Consider the following 24,888-nt stretch of genomic DNA (forward strand, 5'->3'; position numbering starts at 1 on the left):
CGGGAGCCGTCAGAACTCCGCCCACTGAGTAATTCTCCCGCACAGGCAAGGAATTAACCGCACGTGGGCGGAGCGGCAACGTTCTGACGGCTTCCGGCCGTAATGAGCACATGTCAACTGTGACTCATGATGTCCGGGAGCCGTCATGAGCACCGAAGGAGTTAAAATCAGTTACATATTTTGTGCTGATAGTTATTATTATTTTGGGACTTTGCTCTCTTTTATTGGTATTAAATGTTTTCTGTTCAAAAGATTTTATCTTAGTGGAAAAAGTGGAACATATACACTTAATGAATACAATGCCATTGTTTGTTTTTTAGCTTTATAACAATCATTTCTTGATGAAGATGTTCAAGAACAGGTGGAAAACAACATATATACAGAACAGTTGAAAGCGTAATAAATCAATGAGATACTCAGAGATCAGATGAAAGCATAATGAACTTGTGAGGAGCGTTGGTGGCTTTGTTGAGGGGAGGAGAAACAGGAGAATGAGGTAGGAAAGAGGTATGGGAGGAGGGACTTAAAGATCCAATCCATGCCCTTATTTGTGTGAGTGAGGAGGAGTATTGGTGTAGAACCACCCAAGTTCAGGGTGACATGATATATATGTGCATATAGCCTTTGGCAATACCCATGGGGGTTTTATCTTTTATGTGTGTTCCAAAGCTTGTATGAGGATGTAGGGTAAAAGTTTATGTTGGTTACTGAGTTTTTGGCACTTCTTGCTAACCCTTAAATAAGAGCCTTCACTATAACGTGGTAACCCTGGACCCAGAAGGTATGTTCTGAGATATTCTGATATGATTCACATCTATAGAGAATATTTTTAATTGCTACAGTTAGTTGAGGCGGCAGAGGTCGTTGGAACTAAGCTCTGGAATATGGTTAAGGGATCAGGGGTCCAGGGTTACCACGTGATAGTGTAGACTCTTACATAACTTGTTAGAGTTTAAGATACTATATACTCTGGCCACCAGGTGTGGTAAGGTAGATTTATTTGTAACTGTATTAATGAGGTTAGATTTGTGTGTTCCCTAATTTTGTTTAATGCAACCTTTAATTTACGATTTTTTTTAAAGTCCAAGTTACTTAGGTTGTGTATTGCTTTTCGCTCAGCAAAGGTTTTGGATATTTTAGGAGAACCCAGGTCTTTGGTATACAGAATGCCTTTTTCTACCCAGCTTGGCCACACAGGGGAGTTACCATCTATTAACGTTTTTGTAGTACCCTAGCAGGATGCGTGCTCAGATCCTTGAATTTTCATATTGAAGTTTTTTCTAGGGTTTGGAGTGCCCGAATAGTGTCTTTAATATTGGGGTAGGAGAATTGTAGTTTGATTCTTTTCGTTATCAGTGCTGATATTAGGGAAATCGTTCTTAAGAGATCCTCTTCTATGTAGATCCATAAGTTGTTGTCCTTCTCTTTTGTTCAAATTCACCAAGTGGCTTGTCTAGTCAGAAAGTTGATCTGGTATTTATGGAATTTCACCTTCTGATTGAATGTATTCTAAGCTTGTTCAGGGCTATGCTGCTTTTCTTATATTTCCACGTAGTCCGATATCAGGATATCGAGGTTCTTGAAGAAATTGGATGAGAGCAGGAGGCGAAGCATGGAAGTGATAAAGTTTACTTGGGGAGTAATCATCATTTTAATATTTTCTATCCTAACCCACCATGTAAGACATGTTGGGGACCATGTAGAGGGTAAGTCATTTTCTTTTAGATGAGGGACTCTTCTCCAAGTTTCGTTGCATCATCAAGGTTATGTTTAAATTGTATTTTGAGATATTTGTTTTAGTTTGACTGCCACCTTAATTTAGTTTTGGTAAATATGGAAGGTAGGCAGAGGTTGTTGAGAAGGAAAATTTCATTTTTCTTTAGATTTACAGAGGATTGCAAAATGTCTGCATAGAGATTTATTGTGTCTAGGATCACAAGTAGTGCCAGCTCTGCATTTTATAAGGAGATTAGGAGATCGCCTGCTACGCTGCAGCTTTATATGCGTCGTTTTTAAAGGGAATGTCCTGGATGGATGTGTTCACCCTTATTGCAGCCAGTAGTGGTCCAATTGCTAAGAGGAATAGTAGTGGGTATAAAGGACAACCCTGTCTAGTTCCTTAAGATAATTGTTTTTTATGGGAGAGGGGTCTATTAAATCGTATGCAAGCTGAAGGCCTGGTATATAGGGCAAAGACCATGAATACAAAGTTATTGCCCAGGTTCAGCCTACGGACATATCCCTCCAGATCGTTCGTGGCGGTCTGCAATGTATTCCCCTTAATGCGGATGTTCGCCCTCCTTAACCTATTTTCAAGGTCTCTTCCCCCTGATATCGCAGGTCTGCGTATTTGTCTTGGAGGTCTAAGAGTTCTTGGCAGTGTGCATTCAGCTCTTTAACCTGAGAATCACCAGTGCACTCCAATATGTCAACTCCAGCTTGCCAAAGTCTCTTCTGAGGTCCCTGACTTCTGTCGCGATTTCCTGCTTAAGGGTCACAAAGTCAGACCTCAGGGTGTCAAAGAGGGTCTCCAGGAACTCCTTGGTGACCGGAGCCCTCCTCCCCATCCTGGGCCACCGGTGCAGTTACGGCAGAGTTAAGGATCCCATCTTTAGCCAACAATTTCTTATGCATGGTTTTAGTGAGCATTTCTTTATTTTAGCCTTCCTTCTTGGTACAGGACCGAAGGGAAGCCATTGTCGGCACTTAGATCATCTGCTGTGTCCACTAGTATGGGGCCTGAACAGTCTAAGGCAGCCAGGGAGCAGACTTCAATGGGGGACCGGCATCTGGCGTCTCCAGTCCACTGGAGAGCACCACTCTAGCTCCAGTCACCAGTGGTCGTCGTGTCTCCGTTCCCCAATGTTGCACTCAAACGGGGCTCCTCCATCCAGTAAGGCTTCATTATGGTGGATCTCTTCCTGCTCCTTCCATCCTGCCACTGACCAGGTCTTCAGATGTGGCCCCTAGAGGTCATCCAGTTTGCTGGTACACCTTGCTTCTCTCTCAACCCCGCCTCTGGTATCACTGCCCCTGCTCCATGTCGCACTCAGCTGCTTTTGTGTCTTCGCCCCCCCAGGTGAAACAGCGTGGCCCAAATCATTGGCTGTATCAATGTTGCACCCGGGAAGTGAGCGTCCATCCCTGCTCCTTAGTCAAGCTGGGGCACCCGCCAGGTCACAATCCGGGCCCCAAACCTACGCAGGTATGTGTTTGTTGGGTATTGGACAGCTTTGGGGGGGGGTACTCAATGGCGCCACGCACCCCTCGGCACCCGCTGCCTTTTCCGATTTCCAGCACCTTGTCTCAATCGGGGTCTCTTACCAGGTTGGGTTCCGCTGTGGTGGATCTCCCCCTGCTGGACACCACGGGATGTCCAGTGTGGCCCATAGAGGGCGATCAATGCACTGGTGCTCTGGGTCTTTCCCCAGTCGCTGCCGCCAGCAGTAATCACTCCACCATATGCCCCCCTCAATGGCCCTCGAATCCCATCCCCAAAAAGGACCTGCACTTCTTCAGTTACTCCTTACACAGTTATCACAGGGGAGGCCGGTCCCATCTCATGCTCATGCCAGGCCTCCTCCTAAGCTGCAAGCTAGACTTCCGCCGGATGCTTCTCAAACAAAGGCGCTCTGGATGGGCATCTAACAACCAAGGGTGATCAGGGCACCACTCCTTACCTCGGCACTGGCTGCTGTTACCACACTCTTTCTACCTTACCTAGCTCCAGTTCACACTTGCGCCTACTATCTGGTCGGGAGCCCCGGGCCGCTTCGGCACCATTTTGAATCTCTTCCGACTCGAAGCCCAGATGTTGTCTCTTTCACTTCAGCAACCAGTCACTGCGAACCACCAACAGCGTTATCTGCACAAGTTAGCCCCGTAGGCTCAGGCACCTCATTTGCAGGTGAAAAGGCTCGAGGATCACCCCCGACACAGCTGGAGAAGTAGTGGACGGCAGAGCTCACAGAAAGTGCTACCTCCCGGTCGCCATGTTGGCGACGCCCCGAGGCATGGGTTTTAGAAGAATGAAAGGATTCAGTCTGTTGGCAGAAATACTAATTTGATTATCTGCACTCTCTACAAATGTCCATGCTGGTGTTTATTGGAATATCCCACCAATTATTCAGTGACTAAGGAACACAGGTATGTTGTTCATGGGCAGACAATCAGTCAGAAAACGGAAAAATAGGAACACATGTGTATTGTAGAGCAACCAGCTATATAAATGAACTCTTGCAAATATACAGAGCAACATTGTTGTTATATGTACAAGCAGGAGAACTGTGTGTCATGGAATTACATTTTTGTTTACCTTGAAATTGATCTCGCCAGTTGAAGCTGTGGTGCCTTGCCTCAAGGTGCCTCATGGTTGTTGCCGGAATGAACTTCTCGTATTTGCTTAAAGAAATCGTCCTCCTTGTCCTTCAGCAGTTGCAGCATGCAATTTTATGGAGTTATTGTTTTCTTAAAAAGACGGTTTTATTAGGACCGTCATATCATTTGTGAGACTTCATAATACCTACTGCAGTTGTTCTTGGGCATCAGTCACAATGCCTGTCAAAGGTCGAGTATCGAGTGGACACTGAAAATATGTTTGTCTTTTTGAAGTGATTGTATGCACGGAATGCCCTTGGACAGGGATTGGTGTATGCAGCTGTGGGTTCATGTAGAAGGAACCAAAGCAGTACAAAGTAAGTCACTTGGGTCTGCATAATGTAAACTGCATTTATTACGTATCAGGCAGATTTCCTGTCGAAGGTCTGGTTTCAGAGTAGATATTGGAGTTATTGTTTAATTTAAGTTTTTGCTTTCATTGAATACCCTAGGACAGAGATGTGTGCACACAACAGTGTGGTGTTCATGAAATGGTCCATGTAAATAATTGAATCAGCACAGAGTGGCTCACTTGGCGAGGGGGCCCTGTGTAACGTGCATGGAATACCTCAAGAACAATCAATCAATCAGGAACATTTATAGAGCGCGTGGTCCCAGCGTATTGGGCGTTCCCATAGTCCAGTCGGCTGGTGACGAGGGCCTGGGTGACCATCTTCCTGGTTCCAGTGGGGATCCACCGGAAGATCTTATGGAGCATGCGGAGGGTGTTGAAGCAGGAAGATGTAACGGCGTTGACTTGCCTGGTCATCGTGAGGGAGGAGTCAAGGATGAATCCCAGGTTGCGTGCGTGGTTCATGGGTTTGGGGGCGGTGCTCAGTGCAGGGGGCCACCAGGAGTTGGATAGGGAAGAATACCATATATATGGCCCTGTGTCAAGACCGCTCTGGCTACAGTTACAATGGACAAACAAAAATACAAGAAAACCCTCCTGAGAAAAGCACCTTTAAAATACAGTCGTTGGAAACGACAACATGTGGTGTCCGTTTCTTTTGTTAAACAGTGTTTGCTCAGTATAGGTGCTCATGACCGGAAAATGGAGGGCGCTTTGCGCCGCGGCAATTTCAAAGGTTGCCGCTCTAGTGTTTAAGGCATCACTGCTTGCAGCTGTTGAGGCGCGCGCTCTGATTCTCAACTGCGCACTTCAACTGTACCCTGACAGCGAGCAGCAGCGTCATTCCTGAGTTCGACGTTTACTTCAAAAATCCAGTGTTTTGAGTCTGTTCAAGTATCGCATGCGCAACGTGGGAATTCAAGTAAGAGAACTCTTTGTCAAGCTATAGACGACGAACATTTTCTCTCCTTCGGAAATTCAAAGACACCGTGAACTTTAGTTAAATGAACAGTTCCCTTTTTAATTCAGAGCCTAGTCTTCTGGTTTACTGGACTCGGGGTTCTGCTTGCCAAAAGAGAAGTCAACTCCTTATCTTTTTCTTTTCATAACGAGTGAGTCAACTCCATAACGCCAACAAGTTACAACTCGTAGGGTCTTCTGTTGCCCATAGTGAAAATTAACTAAATAATTAGGGCATTGTTCAGAAGGCTCAATTCAGTTGAAGATAATTATAAACGCCAACAGAATCTGTGACAGGTATTTTTTAGAACATTAATATTCGTGTTAAAATTAGGCAAGAACAGTACAGATATATGCTAATGCTGGGTGTGTTATGTATTACAGTACCACAGATTCTGATTGACAACCTTAATGCTGAGAGAGCAGCAATAGCCTTTGGTTCTGGGGTAAGATTTAAATTTCATGGTTTTAGTAGAGCATATAAATACTTAGTTGTGGTGTAGTACATGTGTTTTTTCCTACAGGGCGCAAACCCAAGAGCCTGACAGAACCAGCAGAAGTACGACATCTATGGCAAGAGGCTGTCTCTCTCTCTCTTTTGTTGTTTTCTCCACTACCCCTTTCCCTTCTGCTTCAGGGGTTGCTTCAACATTCACTGTTGGGCGGTTACTGAGGTAGAGGGGCGTTGGGACCAGCATCGGCTCCTGTGGATTACAGGCATCTTGACACCCTGCAAGCTGTGTGAGATTTGGAAGTGCACACAATGCCCTGGGATGACAGCAGGAGTGTAAGCACAGAGTTTCCTAAGAAAGGGTAAGTGTAGAATACCTGGGGCATCCTATGACAGGATGAATACTGTTACGCTCTAAGATGGGGTCAATGCATTTCTATATATTATGTTTAGTCTGCTATGACAGAGTGAGAGCAGAAGAGTAGAATGCACAGAGTGGAAGCAAAGGTATATTAGCTTACTATTATAATACCTATCCCAGGAATGTGTTTAGTATATGGCCACGCTAGAGATGTAAGAGTTGGAATGCACAGAACGTCCTATAACAGCAATGAGTAGAATGATATTTAATTCACGTAATTCCCTATTCCAGGTGTTAGACGTGTCAACTTTACGGCGGTCTCCCCAAAAACATTTGCCTTTACCCCCTCCTGTTTTACTGAATTTGTTTTTGCTGGCCTTAGAACTCTGTGCGCTGTACCTCTGCTAACCAGTGCTAAAGTGCCTGTGCTCATTCCATAAAACATGATAAAATTGGCTCACACCTAATTGGTATATTTAATTTATTTATAAGTCTCTTGTAAAGTGGTATACCACGTACGCAGGGCTGGTAAATTAAATGCTGATATCAGGCTGCAACATTTATTGTGCCAACCATTTAAGAACAGCTATTGAAGCCTGCATATAGTGTTTAACTGCCAATTTGACTTGGCAAATAAACATCTTGCTAGGCCTAAATTCCCTTTTTCAGATATATGTCACCCCTAAGATAGGCTCTAAACCACCCATAAGGTAGGGTGCATTGTTTTTAAAGAGCTGGACATATACTTTAAAATTTCGCATGTCTGGATAGTGAAAAAATCCCAAATTCGTTTTTCACTACTGTGAGGTTTGGCTCTCCCCCAGGATAACACCGGGTTACCTTATTAAATTTAATTAGTGATAACTATTGTTTGGCAGCAGGTAGAAATATCATGCTTGGTGTCTAAGGAAATGTAATCTTTCATGGTAAAGTCAGATTTTAATTTAAAAAGCGGCAATTCCCTTAGGAGTGACGTCCCTTCGATGCACTCTAGAAACAACTCTTCATCTCATTCATTCAATAAAGTTCTTCAAAAATGTGTCGGATGCGTATTCTTTGTTTTATTTCATATTCATTATTTCATATTCATTTGGTACTCGTTATTACTGCATAACGTTCTTTAAGACATTCATGGTAATTGTGCCAAATGCATTTCGGGCAAGTGCCCTTCATCAGGGGACTTCATTAATTCTGTGAAATTATACAAAAGGTAACATGAGTTCAGTTGGCTAGCATTCCACTTTGGATCACATTGCATTTTCACGCTTCAAAAACATGATAAAATCAACATGCATAAGGAGGGTTGGAAGAGCAGTATTACGAAATACATGCATTATTATTGGCGCCTGTGAATACTAATAACTGTGAGTGTCAAGGCGAGTGTGTGTCCGTCTGTGATATTTTATACGTGTTTACATGCGGGGAGATAGGGATTAGTGTTTGTGAGACATGATCATAGAGCACGCATATAGAATCGGGTGTGAAAACGTGTTTCTAAATGTGTTGGTGAAATCTTAAGTGCATATTACATCTAAGAAGTGACACGTTATTGTCATCGTAAGCGTCCGTTGACGGTTCTGACCTGTAACGTCAGTTTAGTATAAATGCGCGAGTCTACTGGTCTTCGGTGAATGTCAATCGGTGTAAACAAATACAAAAGTACAAGCCTTGGTCTTAGTTGGGCTCACTAATCCGATTGTGCTACCAGCGGTGGCTTACCGTTTAAAACGCTGCTCGTAATTATCTCGGTTCTCTAGTCTCGATCGTGAAAGTTGGTCGGACTGTTTGTGGTTCCTTTTTTGTATGGTGAACGAGGATAGGTGTAAATCGAGTCATGTGACTGACGAGGGTGTAAGCCTCGTTCTGATAAGCGGTGGGTGGGCCACGTGATCGTGAGTACAACGTGTAACTTTATTGTTCTAACGTAATTGACACTCCGAAGAGTGCAAGTGTGGTATCGTTAGGGTGTGTGTTATGCTGTGTATGAAAGCTATTTACTGACAATCATACGATATTTAAAAAGCACATTTGTTTATCGGTTTGATTGAATAACTCAAAGGTGAAAAGCATTGTTTTAAATAAAAATTACATAAATGTGCAAACAGGCAAGGATGTGTATGAAAGCTGCATGCTGACAGTAATAGGATATTAGAAAAGTACATTTATATATCGGTCTGATTAAATCAAAAGTGAAAGACATTATTTACATAAATGTGCAAACAGGCAAAGATATCAATGTGCATGTACTGTAGTTTCTTGTAAAATACAGGGTTTGTATTTTACTACTCAATCTACGTGTAGATTATTAATTTACAGGTAACAGCTGTATTCTAGCCGTTCATTGAGTCCCTTAGGCTGGACCGTGGATAGGCGGTGTATCCAATATAATTCGCGTCTTAGCAAATATTGTGTATTGTCTCTCCCAGGGAGCGGAGTTACCGTCTCAAAAATGCAAAACTTGAGTTGACTGGGGTTGTGATTAAGTTCATTAAAGTGTGCTGCAACTGTCGATTTGCCCGCTTTCAAGCGTATGTTGCTCCTGTGCTCAACTAATCTTGTTTTGATCTTTCTTGTTGTTTGTCCCACGTAAGATAGACCACATGGGAATTTCAACATATATATTAGGTTTGAACTGTCACATGTTCCATTAACTCTGAGTTTGATTTTGGTACCATGTGACGGATGGTTTATTTCGTTGCCTTTAATGATTGAATTGCAGTTCCCACAATTATGGCATGGAAGAGTGCCCTTATATTCTTTTGTTTGTGACAGTGTTTTTTGTTTCAACAGTTCTTTGATGTTTTTAGTTGTTTCGTACGCGAAGATTGGATGGCTGGTGAATAGTCCTTTAAAATCCTCTTCTGTGGAGAGTAACGGCCAGTGTTTAAGGATTGCTCTTTTGATTTGATAGCTTCGGGTGGAATATTTTGAAACAAATACTGTCCTTCTTTATTGCTCCTTAGCTCTGGGTGTTAGTAGATGATTTCTGTGTAGGGTCTGTACTCTCTCGGCCGCCTGTATCAGGATGTTCTCAGGGTATCCTCGGTTTTTTAATTTATTCATGGTCACTATTTTTTGTTCTTGAAACTTCGTTTCAGATGATGCTATTAGTTTGATGCGAAGTAATTGTGAGAATGGTAAATGTCTTTTTAATGATGGTTGGTGGAAGCTCTGATAATGAAGTAGGTTATTCCTATCTGTGGGTTTTTGGTATATGCTGGTTTCTATGGTGCCTAGTACATTGGTTACCAAAACATCCAAAAATGGTAATTGGGTTGCACTGTGATTGTAGGTAAATTGTATTCGTTCGTTTACCTGGTTGAGTTTCTGAATCATTGTATGGAGATCTGTGGTTGATCCTCTCCATAGGATAAAGATGTCATCAATATACCTCTTGGATAAGATTGTCTTTCCAACTGGTTTGACTCAAGATATGATCGGTTTCAAACTGGTGCATAAAGATGTTGGCATATGCCGGTGCCGCACAATTTCCCATCGACGTTAACGAGCACTGGGCAAAAAATTGATCTTTCCACTGGAAGTAACTGTGAAACAGTGTGAAGTGCATGAGTTCCATAAGTAGAACTTGTAGGTTTTTTTTCTTTGTCACTGTTCAATAAGATCGTTTCTACGGCCGTGAGTCCAAGGTTATGCGGGATGGAAGTATAAAGTGCTTTTACGTCGATAGTACACATGATCATATCGGCAGTGAATGTTGGTTTGTACTCTTCCAAAATGTTCAAAAAGTGAGTGGTATCCTTAATGTACGTCAGAATTTTTTTAACTAATGGTTGTAGATGTTTATCTATAAACTTTCCCACTGCCCAGAGCACAGTGGGCTGTACTTTGATAGCACCACCTACGCCGAATACTCTCAATGACATTAAACAACCAGGAGTGCGATTACGACTCAACAGATTAGCTAGTTACAGATTTTAATTTAAATCACAATTCAGAAAATAAAATTTTTAGAAGGTCTGCATTTTCTTGTCCTAACCATTTTGTGCTTGCAGTCTGTTTCCTGGGTCACATGACTAAGTGTAGTTGGCCTTTTTTATAATACTCCCAGACAGCCACAATATAGAGGGACAGGGTGTTGTCAGGATAGGTCATTCAAGTAGAATGTGGGGGCAGAGCTGTATACAGCCCCACTTGCAATTCAAAGACCCTGCCTCAGCTCACATACAAAGAACTTCACACTAGCGTAGGGACGTCAGACAGATGGTGACTTGGGCAGGAATGCAGGAAATTCCAGACACTTCTGTGGGGGGGGGGGGGGGGAACGCCAGCTGTTTCTTCCGTTTCAAGGCTGGTACCAGGGACAAAATTAGGACCCTCAGACCCACAATTCATTTTACTTCTAGACCTATGGAAGGATGCTCAGAGCACTGCCCTGCTGCCTGTGGCCTGCTTTGTACTTCAGAGGACTGCACTGCTGCAATAAGAGGACTGCCCTGCTTCCTGAAGCATGCTTTCTTGCTTGAACCTAAGACTTCCTGAGTGACTCCACAGGCTTGTTGGCTGGTTTCCTGGTTTCCCTATCAGAAACTTAGGGACAGAGAGTGCTCCATCCATCTTGAACCCGCACTTAAAACCAGTCTGAGTAAGTCCCAACCCTCGGTGCTAAAGGTTCCCATGTAGCCTAAATCGAAAACATGGGACTTAAAATAAAATTCTGCTAAAAAGTGCTATGAGAACCGAGAGGAGACCACGACCAACCTGATCACCGATAGGTCATAGGTGCATTGACGGTTGGCCTGGAAACTCCCTCTACGTTCTTCTCCGCAGCTGAAAATCCTGTCAGCGGTTCCTCACTCAGAGAACTGGAGCCCTCTTTGGCTTATATCTTGCAGCTTTGTCCTGCTGGAGGTTTTCGACTTCCATAAAGGAGACCAAGTCAAAACACAGAAATCTTCACCACAACTTTGTCCAGTGGCTTCCTGATGACGAGACTTCCTCCTCTGACATCGCCGTCTGCCGTGCCTGCACTTTTTCTTTAAAATTTCTTCAAAGTAAGCGGAGACCGAGCCCAGTACATGTTGTCTATCCGAACTGAACTCATCGCGGTGAGCCACAACTTTTGACTTTGCCTCGGTCTCATGCAACTAGATGTCTGGGGTTGGCTCTTTGCAGCTCTATTTTTCACATTAAACTTTACGAATTCATAACTCCAGTTCTACTGATAGGAGTTTTGGTGTTTTGATGGCAAATAATGTATTATAATTTACTCTAGATTTCTAAATTGATGTGTGTGGTAGTTTTCTTTTGACTTATGTTTTCACTTTATTACTGTTTAAGTGCTGCATAAATACTTTACACATTACTTATAAGTTAAGCCAAACTGCTTTTCTGCCAAGCTACTGGAGGGTTACGCACAGGTAATTGAGTGACTATTTGTGGTTTCCCCTGACATGGGTTGTGGCTGTTGCTTGAGCAGGGTTTCCTACCCCAACCAACAATCCAATTTCTCACAAAAGGGATGAGAGCAGCGTATGATCCTGCTAGTTGAGTGAATTCCACAGATTGCTCTGTGGTAGGGCTAGGTGCAGAGAATTACCCCACTCGTGGTTTGAGAGTTGAAGTGCTTGGAATGTCCTATGACATGGATGAGAGTGGTAGTAGTTAATGCACAGAATGCCTCATAAAAGGGGTGAGCGCAAAGCTACTGAATGCACAAAGTGCACTTTGACAAGGTAAGTGTACTGGTATGTTGCATGGAATGCCCCATTACAGGTTTGAGTGCAGCAATGCATGTTACATGGCATGCCCTAAGATGAGCTAGCATTAAGTTTCATTGCCCATTGATCAGGGCTAATTCTATTCTCAGTATGTTGATTTTGTTTTAAGGAAGGTTATTTGATTCTGGGTTGTATTCTGTACTCCTCTTACTAAAGTCTGAGAAAAGTCTCAGATTTTGTGTCTTTGTGAAGGTGAGAGATATGTGTGGCTGTGCTTCCTTATTTCTCAGTTTATGCATTCACTGTAAGGGAAGGAGATAGTTTGGAATCTGTTTTTTTCTATGCCTTTTATGTCCTGCTGCTAACTAGCAGGGAATGTTAGCTTTTTATAGAATGTTGGCAGTGTTATCCTGTGTGTATGTCAAAGTAAAGATCAGTTGGAGGAGGAGGCTGGGCAGGAAGATCCCAGCTCCTGGTGCGGCATCTAGGCATGCATTTATGATCTGTACTTTATTACTAATAAAGGTGCTACCTACAAAAACGCCAGGCATCAGTGTCTACATGAACATCGTAACAATCTCCTTTTTGTGTGTATCTCTTCATCAATAGCATCTTTGTTATAACGTTATCACACTTAGTTGAAGTAATTATGCAAGCAAGATCCACAAACATTTTTTAAAAGTATATGACCACTGCAGCGTTATCATTCATTCCTCCACTCTGCTAAGTAAGGGGTTCCATTTCAGTTTTGTGGTTACCACCAAATATAATTGTCTTCTTTCAGTGAGATAAACCACAAATAAACAACCTGGCTTGGCCACCTCCCTAGTGTGATATTACTGTTTGAGATCGCATAACAATGACTGGTTCATCATGGGTGGTGGGGAGATCCCACTTGGAATATTACACGTGGTAGCTTCAGCTGGTTGGGTTTCCCACTTTTGCACTTAAGTATCACCCTTGTTTGAAGCTGAAGCGTGATGCAAACTCCAGAAAGACATTGGGAGATTAACGTATGCATATCCAGAACTGGCTAAAGTCACTTGTGTATGCGAGGATCATTGGTGGAAGTTGTTTCTTTATTTTCGGATATTCTTAAAGATGAAGAATACACTGGTTTGCTAACCATTTGTATTATTATTTCTAGGTTATCATAAATGTCTATGTATCATTTGTTTAATCCACACTTAATGAATACACATTTTGAAAATGGAAAATGCTGAAACCCGGTTCTATGTTGTCCATGTCACAATTCCACTTCACCATGATTTTCTTAGACGAAGGTTGGAGCGCAGACACTCCAAACAGGATTTAAATCTGAAACTGAGCTTCAATTTTAAGGGAATAAGCAACTTTGCTATTTCAAAATGAACACAAATGAATATGGAGGTATACAAGAGGGACATTGTCCCACACGTGTCCTCATGTGTTTCTATTATATATACGGTTCACTCCCTATAACTCTAGCCTAACATCGGTCTACTGTCTAGTTGTCAAGAATTTGCTTTCATTGCTTTATGATGTAACATAACAGCGATACACTGAAAACCTGCCAAAGATCTACTTTCATGTGAATGTTTTTGTTGGCCGAATTTATGTAGTTTTCGTTATCTCAGAATTATTTGTTTGCTGTTGCATGAAACCAATACAGTGGTCCAGATTCACAAAGCTCTGCTTCCATTGGTTTGTTCCTAAGTTTAAAGTAGATAGCTGGCTTTTATCAGAGTTACACAGAATCCCAGGATCACTCCAGCTCTCAAAATCTGCTCGGGCTGATTTTCTTATAGGTGGGAAACCCACGTCCAAGTCATGCACAATTGAAAATAGACACCTTTCCTGTTTTTCTCCACATGGAGCATATACAGTACACATGTTTTCCTGTGTATGAGCCCACTTCCCTATGCCCCCATTAAATAGGTGAGGTTTGCTTATATGCAAAGATTCATAATTTCCACCATGATATGTGCATTTGTAGATAATTAAATCTCACAAGTTTGATTTGGTGAATCAGTACAGGTGTAATTCATAATTGAAACTTGCTATTGCAGTATCTAAGTACCACACAGGTGCTCTAAAATGTTTGTAAATTGGGTTTAATATGCTTGCCCTTTTCTAACCCATTATTTTCACACTTGTGTGGTCCTTTAATATTATATAGTTAAATTAGTAAGACTGGCATCCCTTTATTCGTAACAACATTGGGCCCACTTTCCTATGAGTAGGAGTGACTTACTCTTGTAGTGCTCCTGGCTTACTCCAGAACTACTAGAGGAGTACATCCTGGAGCAACATTTAATTTATTAACTCCTGAAATTGAGATGTAAGCTGGTAGTACTACAATAGTAAGTCACTTCAAAGTATTTTATGATATCCCGGTTGATGAACAATTCTAATTAATGAGACACAAGCAAATAAATCGTGTCACTTGTGTTTTTTAGATTGAAGTAATGCACGATTATCAAGAAAAGCGCAACTCCTTGCAATTTTCCATTTCTGAACATGAAGACACCTTGGATACATTAAAAAGGTATTAAATGGTATTATTATTGTTAATTAACACTTTGTCTTTCTAATCAGACAAATTACTTTACTAAAGTAAGTTTGTAGTTTGCATTGTATCCTGTAAAAATGGTTTCTATTTATGTGTGAAATTTCATTATTTATATCCCAGAATTAAGCATGCTTCCTTATTATTTAAATATGTATTTTGCTTACTGTTGCAGGTGACTTATTCCGGGGGTCATTTTAACAAGTTGGGCTGCCAATTTCAAGAAGCAGCATAGCCTGATTACAGTGATTATGTCTGTATGGAAATATTGAAATAAGGTTTTGCCAAAACAAAAAGGTCTAGCCTATGAGAGCTATTGGCTTTGGCAATGTTTTGGAGCCACACTGTACAGCAATGTAGACGCTTTGTAGTCAGGCTAAAACTAATTGAAAAAGAGAGGTATGATGCATTGAGGGCTAGATCACTTTTCTTTTTAATGTCCTTAGCTCTGGACGCATCAGTCGGCAATGCACATTTTGTACAGCATGGGCAAAAGGCATTGGCAGAGTAAATAGTCTCAGAGGCGTGCAAAAGAAAAACAATATGACATTTGGCAAAACATCCTATCACATACAGAAAGAAATTGTGCCCATATCCATGTCTTAGTGAAAATACTTTTGGAAGAAGATAACCTCTATTGTCACAATAAACACCCATTTCACAGAAGAAATAGGTTTCTTTGAAGTGCATGTGGCATAGTAAAACATCGCAACAGATGGCAGAGGTTCAACAAAGCAGACAGGAAAGAAGAAAAAATAAAAGTAGTGGTTCAACCCCAGCACAATTAGCAGAAGGAAATTGATCAAGCTGAAGCAATTAGTACTTAGTCCATGCTCCAGCCAAAAGAATGGGAAGTGAAGTTAGCATGGACTGGCCAATTAGTAGGCAGCCAATAAGAGTGACAATGAAACCAACAAATGTGAAGCAATGGGCAGTGCCCTTCTTGTATACAATATCTCTCACAAACAAGAGTGCATGCACTGTCGCAGGAGAAACCTAAAAAGTTACAAATAAATATACTACATTTTTCTCAAACTACTCATCAGCTCTTAGTTAGACAATTCTCCCAAAAATAGCATTCCATGGCAATGTATTTTAAACATTTAGGGCTCGATTTCTATTTTGGCGGACTGGTTACTCCGTCTCAAGAGTGTCAGATATCCCATCCACAGAATTTAAAATTCCATTATATCCTATGGCATTTATATTTCAACAGACGGGATATACGTCACCTTTGGGAAGGAGTAACCTGTCCACCAAAATTTAAACCAGGCTCTTAGTCTGCATGTGCTATATCCAATTTTAAAGCAGCCGGTGACAGAAAATAGTGTCCTACACTGCATATCAGTAATCTCACTGAACAATCATAATGACTTCCTCTTTGTCCCAACAAAGGTTTGAATTTGTAACTGGGAACAAATGAATCAGATGACAGCTCACTGGATCGTGTGATTCACAGAATGCACAAAAAGATAGAGTAAACAGGAAGACCAAAACAATTGAACCTACAGGTAGGATTGATGCAGTGCCACGATATCATACAATGTTATATCCTTGACACTGCCTTTCCCCTCTTATTTTAAATCAACCAGTCGTTCAAACGTCTCAAGCAGCTGAGGTATACAGGGCAAGCATACGTTGGTGAACCCTCAATCAAATAATGCAGTAGTGATCTCCATAAGTTCTCAAATTTCCCACCTGATTGTGCAAGTTCCATGTCAATCTTGCCAGTGCTGTCAGCAGCCATAACTTGGATAACCACTCAATGCTTTTGTTTTCCACTTTAGAGCCATCAGTTGCTCTGCGAGCAGTGACCTATTCATAACCAGTCTCCAGTCAAATCTAGATAACTCTTTTTAAGCTGGGGGTCTCAAGTCTAACATTAATGCAGCTGGTTCCGGCTCAAATGGATACAGCAAGATGCATTTTATTTGGCTGAGAATCTCTTTCTAGAATGGTTGCAGTACAGGGCAGGACCACCAAGTATGCAATTCACCACCCTCCTTCCCACAATCACACCAGCACACCCCATCCACTTTTTTTAAACTAGCTTTTACTTTTATTGGAGTTAAATTCAATATTGTTATATGTTTGTACAGTGCATCTGTGTTTTGCATACTGTGACACCATTTACAGATACCCTTCCAGAGTTGATCCCAGCTATGTGTGGAGACATTGCTTCCCAAAATCTTACTCCATTTCTCCAACTATACCCATTCAACCTTTGCACCTGCCCCATAGCTTAGTTTATGTTGGAAAGAAGTCCCTTCATGGAGGTGTACTTAGGAAAGAGATTTTCAAAGTATTCTAGTTCCTGCAAATTTGCTTTTAGGGAATAAAACCAATGAGTGGGTTTGAAAACACACATGCGTTCACGCTCGCACCTAACCATTCTGCACCACATGCCACTTACTAAATTTGACCCAGTTGTTATCCTCTGGTGAAAATTCGGAATTGAAGAAGAGTTGCATGAAAAGGAATGGGAAGGATGTAAGATCCCAGACCCTGGTTACTTTATGCCAGGTCTCTACAGTTGGGTAAAGGATGTCGAAGAGATAGTTAAAGTGAGGTCCAAGTCACTTAGATAGCCACGCCATATCCCATGGGGTGCAGCCCATCTGGACTGCTTCGATACTTATCCAGTGTTCTCTGTTTCATAAAGAGATGATTAAAACATAATATAACGTTGGTTAGCCTGATGATATTGGGTGAGGTTGGGGAGGGCCAACTCCCAAACCTCCTTCCATTGAAAAGAGAAAACTTTGAAACGTTTTCCCTCCTACCTGCCCATATGAAGGAGTCAATTACTAGTTGAAGGTCAGCCATGTCCTTTTTTGGTATCATTACGGGGAGAACCTGTAACAGCCACAATACCATGTGTAAGAAAGTCATTTAAATTGTTGTGTTCCTACCCAATCAGCAAATAAACAAAGGCCAACAAAGGTGCACGTCAATTGTGATGGCAGATGTAAGTCTAGGGTGGCAGCATAGAATTTTCACATAGTTTCAGTAATGTAAACTCCCAGGTATTTAATATCCCCTGATGCCCATTGAAAATGGTAATTTCTGGCCAATCATCGTTTCATTCCCACACTTGATAACTCAGATTTGTCCAATTTCACTTTGAATCTGCGAAAAAATGATGTAACTTAGAATAATGTCCAATGCGGCTTTGATAGATGAGTGAGGGTCTATCATCATTAGTAAGATGTCATCTGCAAACAGGTGGATTTTATGTTGCTCACCTCAAAAGGGCATGCCCTTAATTTTCTCACATTCTGTAATTTTGGCTGCCAAAGGTTCCTCCACCAGGGAGTAATAAAGCTGGAAGAGAGGTCAGCCCTGTCTCGTTCCCTTGGTTAGGTGGAAAACGTCAGACTTTGAACAAGTAACTATAATTCTACAGAATGGGATTTGCAATTCATCTGTAAAGATTCTCATATTTGGCCCCAATCTCAAGCATTTGGCATACATGGTGATAATAGCCATTGGACTCTTTCTTTTTTTCAACTTATTGATTAGATGGCACACATCTGACATTACACGTTTGTCTCCCTAGGAGGAAAAATGATTGATCTGGATGGATCAAAGAAGGCATGTTAGGGTGCAGGCCTATTTGCTGCGATTTTGGTGAAAATCTTGCTGTCTAAATTTAACAGTGCTGTAGATCTATATTAAGTGCAAGAGTCTATGGGTGGCCAGGTTGTGAATCATCCATCATTCTGGGGGTGACTGATTTAGATTGAAGAAATTAGTTAAGTGCATGTATACTAGCTTTGCAAAAAACACAGTTGATGGACAGAATGTAGAACAATGTCATACATTCACCCCAGTACAAGGATCTGGGCCTAAATCCATCGTTTTTTTGCACTCCACACCACCCTGGGTTAGACACTGGCTATATGCAAATCAGCTCTGACCCTGTGCCTCATGGGAACAGTCCAGTCCGAACTACCAAGCCATTTCTTTCCCAGACCGGAATCAAGCATCCAAGGACCGGTTTCTGGCTATCAGCCTTCATCAGCCTGGATAGCTTGACTCCAGTGGTGTGGAGAGCCTGGGACTCACGTCTGAGCATACCCAGCCCACTCGGGGTGAAAATTGCAAAAAACACAGTTGATGGACAGAATGTAGAACAATGTCATACATTCACTCCAGTACAAGGATCTGGGCCTAAATCCATCGTTTTTTTTGCACTCCACACCACCCTGGGTTAGACACTGGCTATATGCAAATCAGCTCTGACCCTGTGCCTCATGGGAACAGTCCAGTCCGAACTACCAAGCCATGTCTTTCCCAGACCGGAATCAAGCATCCAAGGACCGGTTTCTGGCTATCAGCCTTCATCAGCCTGGATAGCTTGACTCCAGTGGTGTGGAGAGCCTGGGACTCACGTCTGAGCATACCCAGCCCACTCGGGGTGAAAATTACAAAAAACACAGTTGATGGACAGAATGTAGAACAATGTCATACATTCACCCCAGTACAAGGATCTGGGCCTAAATCCATCGTTTTTTTGCACTCCACACCACCCTGGGTTAGACACTGGCTATATGCAAATCAGCTCTGACCCTGTGCCTCATGGGAACAGTCCAGTCCGAACTACCAAGCCATGTCTTTCCCAGACCGGAATCAAGCATCCAAGGACCAGTTTCTGGCTATCAGCCTTCATCAGCCTGGATAGCTTGACTCCAGTGGTGTGGAGAGCCTGGGACTCACGTCTGAGCATACCCAGCCCACTCGGGGTGAAAATTGCAAAAAACACAGTTGATGGACAGAATGTAGAACAATGTCATACATTCACCCCAGTACAAGGATCTGTGCCTAAATCCATCGTTTTTTTGCACTCCACACCACCCTGGGTTAGACACTGGCTATATGCAAATCAGCTCTGACCCTGTGCCTCATGGGAACAGTCCAGTCCGAACTACCAAGCCATGTCTTTCCCAGACCGGAATCAAGCATCCAAGGACCGGTTTCTGGCTATCAGCCTTCATCAGCCTGGATAGCTTGACTCCAGTGGTGTGGAGAGCCTGGGACTCACGTCTGAGCATACCCAGCCCACTCGGGGTGAAAATTGCAAAAAACACAGTTGATGGACAGAATGTAGAACAATGTCATACATTCACCCCAGTAGAAGGATCTGGGCCTAAATCCATCGTTTTTTTGCACTCCACACCACCCTGGGTTAGACACTGGCTATATGCAAATCAGCTCTGACCCTGTGCCGCATGGGAACAGTCCAGCCCGAACTACCAAGCCATGTCTTTCCCAGACCGGAATCAAGCATCCAAGGACCGGTTTCTGGCTATCAGCCTTCATCAGCCTGGATAGCTTGACTCCAGTGGTGTGGAGAGCCTGGGACTCACGTCTGAGCATACCCAGCCCACTCGGGGTGAAAATTGCAAAAAACACAGTTGATGGACAGAATGTAGAACAATGTCATACATTCACCCCAGTACAAGGATCTGGGCCTAAATCCATCATTTTTTTGCACTCCACACCACCCTGGGTTAGACACTGGCTATATGCAAATCAGCTCTGACCCTGTGCCTCATGGGAACAGTCCAGTCCGAACTACCAAGCTATGTCTTTCCCAGACTGGAATCAAGCATCCAAGGACCGGTTTCTGGCTATCAGCCTTCATCAGCCTGTATAGCTTGACTCCAGTGGTGTGGAGAGCCTGTGTACTAGCTTTGACATTATCTCTGACACAATTGCTTGTAAAACAGATTCACTGACCAATTTGGATCTTGGGTTTTATTGGGGTCCAGGTGTTTAATTACAACTGATACTTCATCTTCTGGTATTTGGGACTCTATAGCTTCCAGTATACCAGGGGATAATGAGAGTATATGATCCAAATTAAGGCTTCCTGATTTGATCACTTTGTAAAGTCCTTAGGGTACAGATATTTGTAGTATTGCCTAAAGATTTTCCTTTTTGCTAACTCTGCCAATTGGAGACTACCCCAAGAATCCTTCACATGCTTTTAGGTCCTCCTTAGTGAGAAGGCTGGAATTATCGGTCTCTTTGGCCGCCATTTTGGTTGGAGCTTCAGCAACTTTTGGCTTGGGCCTTGGTTGGACACTATTCCATTCAACTTCACACTCCAAGCACTCTCTCTGGTCTTTTTGTGATGCCGTTTATTTTGCTTTAGGCTCGTTCATTGGTTAGGGTGTGCTAGACTTCCACTGTGTGACCATACAGCTTCGCTTGGAATTCTGCCCTACTGCTCATGCATTTGATGATATTGAATCTCTTGTTGTGCTAGTTGATGTGTAAAATTCTGTTTCATCTCAGTGGGGGCATCAAACAAATGCAGGGTGCATCATTGTGTGTCTCAAGGGGCATCTGACTGATGCAGGCACTTTTATTTCCCTTCTTTATCGCACATTCCCAACAGGGCTAATCAGAGCAGAGCCATCTTCTTTCTTTATTTGAAGTGGCTTCAGCACTACCTACCTTGCTTCCATGCCTCCCTAGTATCAGTCTAGACTAGCGATGTCTTTGTACTGCACAACTTGTGCCCAACACCAGCACAGCACTGCTCTTATCGTACTAGATCACTAGAGGATGCAAGATGGCGGATGCATCTCCGCTTCTCCTGGCAGCCTCTCATATGTCTCAGTTGACAAAAAACATCAAGACAATCTGAAGGAGCCCACATTTCCAGATGCTTGGCAATGGCTCACAGGACAGAAGTACCATCTTGCCTCTGCACTACCCATGGCTCATCAAGATCCACTTTTAACCAGTTAGTAAACTTAGTTCCTCACATCAGGCACAGCAGCATAAAAAGGTTGCATTGGGCATTTACTCACATCACAGGTGTAGCGTTGTTTTATCATCCTCGATCACCAAGGTAAGACTTGGCTTGACTGTTACTTGGCTGTTATGGCATCTAATTCCTAAATTCAGAGCAACTCACTTCCCAAATACTTTGGGACTGCTATAAGTTAGTACTTTATCTTGAGTCTTGTGGTATTTGGTGGAAAGTGCTTTAAATGCAAGTTGAAATGTGTGGAGGGAGATATTTTGAGGAGTTTAAGATTTTGGTAGTCACTTTTATGAGTCTTTGTTTTTGATAAAAATTGCAGTCTATTTTTCATACACTACCTCCTGAGGTAGAAAGAGATACCTCACAGGCCAGACTTGCCATCTCAGTTGTTTGGTCTAGGAAAAATATCTATGCAGGATCTGACATTGTTCTACCAGAAGAGGAGGCTTTAGACCTAAAAGGAGACACCAGAGGTGACTACAGGCATGTATCTAATATATGAGAATGTAGACCTTCTCCCCATGGAACGGCCATGCGTGTGTCCATTTAGGCACGCCCTTCATTACAGTTTTCATTGGTTGGGCAGAGGTGCCACAATAAAGTATGAAGAAGAAACAATGAAGAACGTAGAACACTAAGAGTCATGGAGATGGCATAACACTCCCATAGCCGAATAGCCGAATGTCCGATGGTCAGAGGTGTCGCTGTACAGTGCATAGAAGAAAAAATGGGAAATAATAATTATCCCAAAGATTAGGATTGAATTACGTATTTGAAAACTAAGTTGCACAGAAAGTTTTTCTCGATTGTTAAGCACGAAGTTATTTGTGTTCAACAATAAACATAGCTAATATGGTGTAAATCTAGAGTAACAACAACTCGCAACATTTGATGATACCTTAGGTAAAGAGTACTTGGGGCAGCTGTGTCAACAGACATGCTACCCAATGAACAACACAAGTAAACAAAACATCTAACACTGTCTCAGCTTTCAGAGAAAGTATATCTTTTTTGTTAAAATGTATTTTTCAGTTTATTGCTAAATTCGGAGACTACTAAAGTGGTAGATTTGGGAAACCTGTTGCTTCAAAGATCCATTCTAAACTTAAATTAGAATATAGCAGGGGTAAACTTGTGTGATGTTGTAAATATTTGTAAATGGTAGAAGTTCCTCTGTCAAACAGATTATGGCATTTTATGTGGGATAATTCATTAGATTACCATGCATAATTGTAATGAAAGTTGTATTGTTGTGTCTGCAATTATTTCATTTGTTCCGGATGTGGTGCAGGATCTGGTTGCAGTACTACTCAACCTGAGCAAATATTACATTTTATATGTACTCTTTTGTTTTTTATTTTAGTCATGTCATACATGAGCTTATAGAAACTGAGCGTGTATATGTAGAAGAACTGTTCACTGTTTTGATGGTGAGTTTCTTCAGATACCTTGTGGCTCGCTGCTGCTAGCTCTTACTTATTTTCTGCGCTTCTCTGCTGGTTGGCATGGTTTTTCTGGCCTTTTTTATCTTCTATCATTGGTCTCTCTTTCAAATCCTCCTAGCTTTTGTGCAACCCTTTTTTGAGCTGTGTTAAATTTTCTTTTTGAAAAATTAAGTTTAATGGGGATGTATGCTGTACACTCTTCCTGGCAGTTACAAGCTGATGTAGGGAAAGTGTGTGCTTTGCTGTGATTATCAGGCGTTTATTACTGCCGCAATCAATGGAGCCATTGGGCTCAAAATGCATATTGTGCCAAACTTATTTTCAGCATGAAGCTAAGCTGAACTGCATGCACCTGTCATTCTTTGTCAAATCAGTGAAATAATGTTAATAGAATAGATAAAAGAATTTCATTAAAGGACGTTTACAATTCTGGACCACTTTCCCCTTACTGTTAGTGCAATGACTCATTCCAATCTATTCTATTGAGGCCCTCATGTAAAGTCAACTGTTCAATAAAGCTCGAGACTCAATGGAACTCATTGGCATCTGGCTAGTGGTAAGTTTTAGTGCCTCAGTTAGCATTTTGCTAAAAAAAAGAACTGCACCCATTTAGTGCCTAATCTTAGCATGTTTTGTGCTTTGTTTAATCACTATATAAGTAATTGTAAGAGGGAGAACTCAAATGCTAATTAACAGTAGTATAAAACCAGTTGCAAAATGTATTTACTCCTATTTTAGCCACTGCCTATGTCCCCTGCCTGAGGCTCTAAGTAAAAGTGCATGGTGGATCTACCTAATCTCAAACCAGTGTGGGGTGGAGAAACAACATACATTTTATTACTGAAAATTAACTATTTTCTGTGAGCTTGAAAAGTTGGCCACCAAAAATGTATGTTGCTTCCAGTTGCTTGCTTTGAATTTACTTATGCTTAAACCAGATCCCAACAACTGAGTGGCTTTCTGACATTACCGAAGATTATATTAATGCCAAGGACAGTCTGCGCAGACTTGCGTAGCCAGTCACTGCCATGCTTTCAATTATAAATGCAAAAACAATTGATGGACAGAATGCAGAACAATGTCATACATTCACCCCAGTACAGAGATCTGGGCTTAAATCCATCGTTTTTTTGCTCACCATGCCATTCCAGTTTGGACACAGCCATATGCAAATCAGTCTTGACCCTGCGCCCAATGGGAACAGTCCAGCCCGAACTGCCAGTCCAGGTCCTCCCTGGATTGGAAACAAGCATCCTAGGACCGATTTCGGGCTTTCAGCCCTCATCAGCCAGGATAGCTTGACTCCAATGGCATGGAGAGCTTTCAATTATCAGTTTGAGAAACAGGGGACCTCTACGCAAATAGGTTTGCTATAGGTAGGGAAATAACAGTTTTGAAAAAGACTTATAGCAAACAGATAATTAAATGCCAAAACCTCTCACTCATATATTGACATATATAGCTACAACAATCACACAATTCTCTATGTATATAATAGCAGAGAGATATATAGTTTGATATACAAACTATATATCTCTCTGCTATTATATACATAGAGAATTGTGTGATTGTTGTAGCTATATATGTCAATATATGAGTGAGAGGTTTTGGCATTTAATTATCTGTTTGCTATAAGTCTTTTTCAAAACTGAGCTTTCAATTATCCCAATTTAGCCTTTTTACCAACAAATGTTATGCAACTTTTTTTAGGTCTCGCTGGCGTTGCAGCGCGAAGCGCTGCCGCCAACGAGACTTATAGCCGCTGTGTTTGCCACCAAGGGAGGCAGACCTGGAGACAGACCTGTGCACGAGCCGATTCTAGTATGGGCACGAGCTCAGGTCTGTCTCCAGGTCTGCCTCCCTGAACGCGCTTCTAGCTTTGCAGGGCCGCAACTGGCAGGAGCAGGGAACGCTAACGTGCACGCTCACGGCGTC

At 42.2% G+C, this 24,888-nt stretch overlaps 1 protein-coding gene across 1 annotated transcript in view; it reads left to right on the forward strand.

Moving 5' to 3' along the window:
- The window catches only part of MCF2 (MCF.2 cell line derived transforming sequence), a 1,062,111-nt gene that overhangs the window by 739,424 nt on the left and 297,799 nt on the right, over positions 1-24,888 (forward strand). Inside the window, exons 15-16 of the mRNA XM_078688611.1 lie at positions 14,618-14,706; positions 22,872-22,938. Of these exons, the coding sequence (XP_078544737.1) occupies positions 14,618-14,706; positions 22,872-22,938 (156 nt within the window). The remainder of the gene's footprint in view (positions 1-14,617; positions 14,707-22,871; positions 22,939-24,888) is intronic.

The sequence above is a fragment of the Lissotriton helveticus genome, chromosome 4_1, assembly GCF_964261635.1.
Source record: "Lissotriton helveticus chromosome 4_1, aLisHel1.1, whole genome shotgun sequence".
NCBI lineage: Eukaryota > Metazoa > Chordata > Amphibia > Caudata > Salamandridae > Lissotriton > Lissotriton helveticus.